The 10,311-nt window shown below is 37.1% G+C and overlaps 1 protein-coding gene across 1 annotated transcript in view; it reads right to left on the bottom strand.

Annotated features, from left to right (window-relative positions):
- Nucleotides 1–403: 403 nt before the first annotated feature.
- ANKRD31 (ankyrin repeat domain 31) overlaps nt 404–10,311 on the bottom strand; it is a gene marked incomplete at its 5' end in the record, with an annotated part of 36,411 nt that continues 26,503 nt past the window's right edge. The window contains one exon of the mRNA XM_009578869.1: nt 404–555. Coding sequence (XP_009577164.1) covers nt 404–555 — 152 coding nt within the window. The remainder of the gene's footprint in view (nt 556–10,311) is intronic.

The following is a 10,311-nucleotide window of genomic DNA, read 5'->3' as shown; positions in this document are numbered from 1 at the left end:
TTTTGCCTAACCTAACAGGTTACGTTATTACACAAACATGTGCAGCCATTTCTGATTCGGTTCCAGGCTTAGGTGTAGGAAATGACTATCAATGTTGATAGCAGTGACTTTCATACAAAGTTATCAACCTGGAATATAACTCACAATGAGCACCAGTGTATAACTGGCCTCTTGTACCTTCCCATTTCTTAATCTTTCAGAGCAAAATTCAATACTGACAGTTATCCTCACCCACTACAAAGTACTCCCCAGTTCCTCGTTTACCCAAACAATCTTTCAGTCCATTCCAAGTGCTGGGCAACTGATTTATCAAAATGGCAATAACAAAGGACTTAGTTCTACAAGCTCAAATGTTTACTTTTAAGTAACGATGAAGAAAAAAATGTTAGCACTCAAGAATTCTCTAGAATCCAAAACTTTCACATCCTTTGTAGAAACTCCAGTGCTTCTCCATTACAGGGTATGGTAGAAACTCCTCTTTATGTACCATTATTATCTCACTGAATTGAAGAAAATGTGTCAGACTTCCAACTGAGTTGAACTGGACAGAAGAGCCTGCCGAAAATGAATGCAAATGATATTAGAGTAATAGAAAGCAATCACTGGCACTACTACCTAGAGAGGTGTTAACAGCTCGTTAGAACCTCGTAAGCGTTAGAGATCCCTAGGAATCTGTAATGTGTCCTAGGAATCTTGTAGCATAAGACCCCAGCCATCTTACTGGTATCTCTCACTTGCACCCAAACTTCACTGAGGCAAGGGCAATACTACACTTCGTAGTGCTCAAGGTGAGCAGTCAACCAACCGTCCTGGCCATTTCCAATGATGTAACAGGAAAATACAGTTGTTCTTCAGCAATGCTTGAATTTCACATATTATGTCCACGAATGGGTAAGTTTAGTGTACTTCCCCAAAATTAAGGAATCCCTCTCACAGAGAATGCCCTTCCTGCAGTCCCAAAAGGGGACTATATAAAAAGGCAGGCATACACCTGTATACAAGAAATTGCAGGACTGAACAATGGGTATTTGCAATATTTAAATATCTGCCGGACTGAAGCAACTATTGCAATGCATAAACTTAAGGCACTTGTGTCAGTGCAGGAGAAGCTGAACTTTTACTTTTCACTATTAAAATCAGTAACAAAGTAACACTGTAAAGATCTAGCAGTAAGAACTGTTACAAGGCACTTTCGCCATAAAGCACAGACTCCAAAAGGCACTTAAAATTGTAGTTTTCAGAGTTACTTGCTTTTGTTCATCTTTTGTCCACACTTTCTCCCTTCTATACCCTGCTATTAGAAGCAAGAGGTCTGTGTTCAGAAACACAAATGCAGAGTCTTGTGCGTGAGAATGTATGTTGTTCCACACCCATGACATCCACAGCAAAACTTCTGACTCCAGTCAGAACAGGATTCCATTTGGTATCTTACACCCTCAGCGCATCTTCAGTATGCTCATGCCGTAACACAGCACGTAACGGAACGAAAAGCATGATCTCATGCCTAGGATATATTTAAGTATCTTGGACTATAACAAAGATGGGCAGGCTGAATACAAGTCCCACCCGAGAAGTTACATCACAACACTCCTCACAGAGTCTTTACCGCTTATGAAGCAGCGGTCAGTCACGCCAGAAACAGTCAACTTACACAACTCACCTAGAAGTGATATTTCAAAGAGCATAAACAGGAATGCTTGGATGGGAAGTCACAAAATAGTTTTAAGGACACCTTCAGGTAAAATTATCTTAAAAGTAAGTCTGGGAATTTTTTAATAAAATAAATTGGCAGAAACTGAGCTGAAACATTGTCATTAATACTGAGTCTATGACAGGCATGACTTCAACCTGTTTTGATTTGCTGAAAAAACCTTTTTTGTCCTGCAATGTCCACATTTTGTATGTAAGTACAGAAAAATTTCTTGGCGAAGTCTGAAGTTCATTTAACATCCCATTTTGTGAGATCATAATTGGAGAAAAGACATTCCTTTCTTGCTTTGGAAATGCTCCTCTCAGCACTCTCACTGCAATATTCTAACTTATTTACTAAAAATTCTCAAGTCAAATTTGAACGTGTAAAAAACATATGACCAAATAGATCTATTGAAATAACTTTTTTCAGCAGTTGACAGCTTTCTTTGTTGATTCCTTTGGGTCAAATTAATGTTGTACCTATTGGATTAAGATATTGTAAACTAAATATCAGCATTCTACCATAAATACAACTTTACCTGAGTGAATAATTAAAATCTCTACTCTCTCTCATCTCTACTTTTCAGTAATTTAGGTAACAGTCAACAGTTAGCAAAAGCACAATAATTCATACATCCCAGAGCTGTCCTCCTCAGTTCTGACATCAGCGTTTGATATCAAAGTTTCTATATCCATAAACAATCATTTCCCCAGTAGGGATGGATCAGTATTTGAATATCTGTGTTTCTTCCTCCATATTCTGACACAGCCAACTAAAGTCCTCCCCATTTCCATTTTTCCTTCTCAGTTCTTTTTCCCTTTTCTCACTATTACTTTTAATTTTTTAACACCCACTTTGATGTTTCTGTTCTCCCTTTTGCTGTCTATTAACTCTCACCCCCAGACCAGCAGAAAACACCAGCAGCTTACAGGCTGTAAGCAGTGGAGAAAGGCTCCCACACTGCTATCCAAAACTCATCTTAGCACCTTGGGTACAGAAGAAAGCTTAGCAAGGTAAGATGCACACAGGCAGGGTGTTTTTCTGCTTTCCTACCCTTGCTGTCCTGTTAGGTGCTCTCAGTTTTCTGCCATCTTCATGAACTAGAAGTATCAATCAGTATCAATATCAGAACGAACTTTTTTCCCATAAATTTGGGAAAAAAACGTCGCCTCTTGGCGATATCCTGCTTGCCAATAGCTTTTCTGTCTTTGTTGGCATCTATTTTAGCCTTATAGTTCTGAAACCATTCGAAATGTGTTTCAACTTGTGTTTCCATTTGTGTAACAGATTTGCAAGACCTTGTCTCTGTGGCAGCTAAGAACCTGAAAATTGTATTTAAGGAGAATTCACATTAGTGGCACAACTATATAAATGTCAGACCAGAATCTCCAGTTGCATAATGGTTAGTCACCGAAGATTGCCACTTCTGTGCAGAGTCACCATTCTCTGATCACTAAAATAGCCCCTGAAAGATCAGTTTTTAAAAACGGCTATCCCACCAGTATCCTCCTTATTTTTTCCAAGCAAGAAAGTGCTGGAACTATCCAGAGATGTGGTTAAGCATTTTATAACTATTTCACTTGTGTAAATTACTTCTAAAACAAATTTAAATGCTCTTGCAGTTTAAGCAACATATTCGAGTCAATTTATATGTATCAGTAAATCTGGTTTCAATACTTCTGTAAAACAGGTAAAGATTATTTTCACATCTGAGGGAAAGCCAAACTAATTTGCAGCATCTGTGGCAAAGTCACAGGAGATGTTATTCTTCCAACTCAAATGGATCTGGTTCAGTGCAGATAGTCTAGACACAGGCTACAGATGCATAAGCAAAAAGAAAATCTAAGAACAACACACTTAAAGGTAACAGCATTTAATCTACAGGGCCATGAGGAGATATTTAGATCAAAAATATGTCTTAAGAGCATTCAAGTTCCTTGGGCCTTATCCATGCTCCTCTCAAGAACTTAGAAACAGAGAAGTCACAATCCAGGAGTCCCAAAAGGCATTGTCCATTCAGACCAAGTAAGGTCTTAGAAATGACAGCCAGCACCTCGCATAAGCAACATTTTTGGATCCTCTGACTCTTTAAAAGGCTGCTATTGAATTAAGGCACATGAATTCTGCCCATGGTAGTGGCAATATTGAAAATAACTTTTCTTTCAGCTGATCAAGACCTGGTATCTTGGAAAAAGAAATGTCTGTGGGTAGATTGTCATTGTAAGACTAGATCTTTCTCTGACAAAATACGATTCTTCCCTGGTAATTTATATTTTTTTTTTTCCCTCAAAATGCCTTTGCTTTTCGCCAGGACTCTCCACAGTTCTTGATTCACTTCACGAGATACAGATCTTAATTCTTTTTTCCTCCTGTGAATGCTGGAGTCCAAGGTCTCTGCCTTTACAAACCCGCCAGTAAGGAGTGATCTTTTTCTAACAATCAGACACACCATGCCAGTCAGGCACCTGAAGTTAAGGTGTCCATCCCCTGAAAGATACAGGCCAGCAGGGATTTTGCCTAATTGCTTTGTGATCCTCTCTGTCTAGCCCCATCCCGATTTTGAAAGTATTTCCTCCTCAAGAATTAATTTATCAAGTGATCCTAAATTACGAATGCTGCATTTTTCCCATTGGTAGTTAACGATCCTTTGAAAAAAATTGAAGGTTATTCATAACATCTTATGAAATAAAGAAATCATTTCAGTTTGGAAGCTACCTAATGGATAGGTATAATGACCAGATACTTCATAGCACAGCTATAACAGTGCCAGAAGGACTTAGAGCACCTTCTAATAGTTCCTTAGCCTACAATTCTTTCCTTCAGATATCAGACATGACTCACCATCTGCAGGTTCAGTTCATCGTTCGCCTATAACTAGAATTTGTATAGCAATAATATGGAACTTAATTCATACTTTCACAAATAATTATTCTATTCTGTTGCTTCTAGATAAAATGCTAGATTTGAGAAAGCAACATTTCTTCCTCCACTCAATAAGGAATAGTATTCCTCAGAAGTTCATTCTTTCTCTTTGTCCTCCAGTGAGACTGGAAAAAGCAATGTCATAAAGCAGAAAAAAAGATCAGGTATCTAAAATCATTCTTCTTTGAAAGTATTTCATAACAGTGGCCTTTATTGTTACACTCTGTATCTGCACGGAAAAAGGACTTGCAGGCATGATTAAAGATCAAGAATTCATGCCTTTTATTCTAAAGCATCAGTTTCAAGGTTTATGCTGAAATCTCTTTTAATTATTTTATGTTTCAAGTGGCAGGATGTATTGTTCCCACAACACGGACCTGAAGATGTTAGACTTTTTCCAGATACAGTTAATAGTAAATCTTTCTGTTTCTAAATGTTTGAAAGATGTACAACGTTAATAATACTTTATAGCTTTCTTGGAAGCATTGCCTAGATAAGTGATATAAATACAATATATTATTCCCCATTAAAACTTCTGCCTACATCATAATCTTATACAGTAACTGTTTCTTCTCTTCTCCTAGATACATTGGGTATATGCCTGTTAGCCAGTAACAAATACTTTGTATGATATGATACATTCTGAATTATTATTTGTCAGGGTCCTTGGATTGGTGTGTTAAGATATTGTAAGTTTTTTATTTAGCAGTGTGGGGAACTCAAAGCCTCCAATCTATTACAGAAATCCATCAATGTTACAATAACCTACAGGGAAACAAGAGAACAATTTAAATCTCAGTGGCTCTTACCTTCTTTAGTATAGCTGTAACATGATTTTTTCCTGTAAAGGTGACAGAAGATTGACATACATGCAAATACCAATTGGTAAATGTATACAGCCTCCCATAAAAGAATCTATATTCGAGACTGAATTTATAAAGAAATAAAATATAATAAAATAAGTACTTTTAAAATAAAACATAATGTCTGATTCCATTTTTCTCACACATATATTTTTATACAGCTGTCCATATGGCCTTTCTGTTTCTGGATTAAGCCAATCACTCTATTTCAATATCAAATTACCAAGTTCAACAACAACAAATGCATTCACTAGTATCGTTTATTAAAAGGCACCAAGATTGCTTTAAAACAATTCATAGCGGACTATTTCTTGGTATGACTAGCAGGGTGCAGGTTCCCACCATACGTTTCTTTCTTTTAAAACTTACTGAGTTATTATTGTACACTTGATTATATAATGATTCACTTGTATGCTCATTTGGATGGAAAATACATGGTTCTTTCAAACTATTTCTAACCATTTTAGAAAACCTGAATTTAATGTGCCAAGATAGTGGATAAGAAGCAGTTCCAGGGTCAACCTTGGATAATTAAAACCAGAACACTTTAAAATTCTTGCCATTTATACCACACTGAGATGCAGACTGGAAGAAACAGAAGACAAAGTATAAATCAAGTTTCAGCTCAGGTCAGAACAGCTATTTGACAGAAAAACCAATAGCTCATGTTTTTCATGCACTGGCAAAACTTACAGGAGCTGTGACTCATTCAGTGTGTTTTATGTACAGCCTCAGAACAACTTCTAGAGCCTTCTCCAAGGCTATTATCATGTGGTGACTTAAAGACTGAATTGTTTTGTTTAGGAGCTTTGTCCCAACTTCGTTAAAAGTCACTCCTGAAAAAAATAAGATAGAAGCGTGATATAATCTGAACGCTCACCAAGGCAAGATCATCAGGTAGTCTCCTAAATGCTCATTTGACATTGCCAGAGTGTGGTGTCAAAAAAGTCTGTCTTCTCTCTGTTTCAAGCAACGCAGCAGCTGAAGCCTCTTGAAGCTTGCTGTTTATCACGTTGCCTTTCATTTATTGCTTTCATAAGTAAGACAAGAAAAGATAGATGTGTTCTAGGAAGATTATCTACAACAGCTCTGTTTGTCTTAGTGTTCTCTCAGTCTCCATGGGACCACCAAAGCAGATGAAAACATTACAGTGCAGCTGACGAATTAAGAAGATGGGTCAGTTATCAAAGGATTTCTTTTACAACTTGTTTCAAAAAGTAAAAAGGCCAGAAAGCCAGTGTTTAAAGCTCTTGACTAGGAGTCAGTTTACTTACTTTTAGCCAGGCTTCTTAAGGAACAAGGTTTCTGTACACAACAAAAAGAAGCAATGGTCCCAAGTTTTAAGAAGCAAGATTCCAACTAGATATATGGGAAAAAAAATTCAGCATGAGCATGGTTAAGCACACAAATATGTTGTACAGAGGTGTTGTGGAATGTCGATCCTTGAAGATATCCAGAATTTGACCAGACAAGGCACTGAGCAACCTTATCTAACTTGGAAGTCAGTCCTACTTTGAACAGGAGGTTGGACTAGAGACCTCCAGAGGCCCCACCATAGATTACATTAGTCTATGGTTGTGTGCAATCACACTGTCACCTAGCTACTTTTGAAGTCATTTGCCAGTTTCAGAAAAACCTGACTGACAGATAAGAAATGCAGACATCAAATTCTTAGAATTGGCTGCCATAGCATGCTGTCCTTAAAGAGCTGCGGCTTTTTTTTTTCCCCCCTTTTTGGCCTCCTAAAAAGTGAATTTTGTTTGGCTCTTGCCGGCCACATAGCTCAACTCTGAGTCGGTCACATGATATTCTACCATCTACCTTGCTGACAGTCAAATAAGAGCCGGTAGAGGATTTTGGAAAGGAAGAGTGTGCAGGTGGAGGAAGCCTATCCTTTAGTTATGGTACGGAAAGTTACTGAAAAATACAGCTTTATAAATTCTGCTGACAGAACTATGTGCTTCTTTGTGAAATATGTAACTACCTAAAGTAAATGCCTGGAACTTTGAAGTACTGGAAAATACTTTTAAATATTTCGTCTGCAAGCCATAAAGAAGAGAAAACAGTACAATAGCTGCACCTTGAGATACCTCTGAGATTGTGGACAGAAGTATTTGTCTACAATCTCACTTTGCTTCCAAAATACAAAGAATATATAGTTCATCTCCCTGTCTCTTACAGTCACATAAATGGGGACATTCTGTACTTGATGAATATTCTGCTATAGGTAACAAGGAAAGCACATATATTAGATGCTAGGGTTTTGGGTTTGTGGTGGTTTTGTTTTTTCGATTTTTCTTGTGGTTTTTTTGTTGTTTGTTTTTTTTTTAAAACACTTCCAAGTACTTCTCCTCTTCCATATTATTATTGCCATTACTGATGGTGATGATGAGCCACTACTTCAATAATACCCAATCAAAAAAATTCAGATATACAGAATCAAGCTCCTTTAAGTCATGCCATTTTGTTAAAAAAAAAAAAAAATTAAACTTGGGTTCTCAGTTTACTAAGACTTATCTTGACTTTTGAATCACTAAATGACATTCATCATCTTTTCCAGCCTTCCTCCAAAAACATGAAGATAAGAATAGTAGAGTTTTACAGTAGTTTCTGACATAATTGTCTGAGCCTAAGCAGAACCTGTGGCTCTGAACTGGAGCACTATGCAGCACAAAATGTATTGCAAGCTTGCAAGAACAGGTAACATTTCTTTCCATTATAATTACATAGAGCTTTAAACATACTGCAGGAAAAATATACTACAATGGGCTAGATTTGTTGTTTGGACTTATACCAAAGTAATCTTCAACCAGTTCAAAGACATATATGAGATCTCTCTTCTGAGGAGTTTACAATTTAAAGTCTAATGGAAGATTCTTGCAAATACGCACATGCGATATTTACTAGTAGCCCAATTTTACACCTATGAAGGAGGTATTGAAATACATTATAGCTTGGTTTCACTTCACTGGAGCAATTCATTTGGATTTAAATATTCTTCTGCCAGGTCAGCAGTTTCAGCATCACAACTTTGTACTGGTGCACAAGACAAGAAGATAAGACTGATTAGCAAGAAAACTGATATTAATTACTCTTCTATCATTTTCTAGGACTAGCGAAGCCCAGAAAGTAAACTAGTTAAAAGCCAATTTATGCAGCTCAGTTTTATATTCAGAATTTATTTAGCGTGAAGTAAAGCAGCAATGGCATTGTGTATCTGACCGGTTCTTGGGAAACAAAAGTAGAGGGCAAACAAATACAGCAAATCCATCTATGGGCTATGGGGCTTCTCATGGCACTTCCAAAGCTTCATTTAAGAGACTCAATGAAATACTTACCTTGAGACACTTGTTTTTAAAGGAATTTCCTTCTAAAGTAGGAGTTTGATTTTCATAGTTTGCTTTCAAAAATATTTTTGGTCAGACTACGAAACCTCAGAGCTGGATGCAAAAGGTTTGGGTTCTGTAAGCTAGAGATGCGGAAACTGGGCTGGTGGTTAAATCTTTTACAGGTTATACTGCATGTTAAGCAGTTTCTTCCTTCAATTAACAGGGTAATTGTAGTAGATATAAACAAAAATGTATATATGGAACAACATTTCTGTAAACTTCCAACTTACTAATTTTTATTGTATTATGAATTTTTAATTTTGTATAATCCCCACATGTCTGTTAGCAGTTACCTTTGGCTACAAAATGACTCTACACTCTTGCTATAACAGTTTCCAGACAAGATTGAGCACTCAGGTAATAGGGTGGCAAGGACCATACATGCTACAAGACCATTATCTTAGTTAGTAGTTACAGTTCTGCTTACCGTATCTGAGAAAACATGAATGTGGCTGTTCATTTGTTCAGCAGAGAGACATAACTCCTATGAGCCATAACCTGTGCAACTTTTCAAATCATATCAAAGGATAGTTCAACCTGGGTTTTTTGATACATAAATGTGAATACAATCCACTACACAATCTATTTTTTGTAACTTTAAAGACCACCTCCTTCCAAATATTCTGCCCTGGCATTTAAGATACTAAGTCTATTTGCTTCTATTAAAAAAAGAAAAAAAAAAGATGATGATAACAAAGCATTTTCTGCAGAGGATTCTCAGCTCCAGGGTTTACTTTATCCTTTGCATTGTAGCTGCAGGGCCTAGGTATAGACTTGCAGAAGCATAAAGAATTGCTTTATAGTGTGGATACACTTCCAGTTTACAATGGCAGACACTGATTAGGCACTTCACCTCTGATTTGCCTCTTATTGTCTCCCACAGCAGACCTGACTCAGCACTGTTACCCACTTCAGTACAAAGTGTTAGCTGACACTGGGCACAGTGGGGGCTAGAGCTGACCACTCTGACTTTGCACTGTGGTCCATCAGGGTCATCCCTCTGCGGTGTAATCAAAGGTGATAGAGGCAAAAATACTAGGTCAAAGTGCAGTAAGCACTGTTCAAATTGTATGAATATTACGGATTGGGTTTAATGTGCAATCATCATAAAACCGTAATACTGAAAACACAAAGTTACAAGCTCAGTCAACTCCCCAAAGATCAGAGCATCTTCAGGAACATTTACACTTTTCTCTTTAAATTAGATTACATGAGATTATTCAGCAATGCTTTTGTATCATATTTCTCCATCTAAATCCAGAAGCCATTTGTCTATGCTATTATTTTGTGGAAACATTTAACTGAGTATTTCAAGTTATATGGAGTTATTTTGTTAACTACATCAAAATAACAAAATGTTTCTAATTTGGACACAGCAGAGTCAAGCTCTGAAAAACTTAATTATTGGGTCATTTAGACCAATTCAGCCCATCGGCAGAGCCAT

The sequence above is a fragment of the Fulmarus glacialis genome, unplaced genomic scaffold, assembly GCF_000690835.1.
Source record: "Fulmarus glacialis isolate BGI_N327 unplaced genomic scaffold, ASM69083v1 scaffold19875, whole genome shotgun sequence".
In the NCBI taxonomy this organism is placed as follows: Eukaryota; Metazoa; Chordata; class Aves; order Procellariiformes; family Procellariidae; genus Fulmarus; species Fulmarus glacialis.
This window is presented reverse-complemented; position numbering and strand designations above follow the sequence as displayed.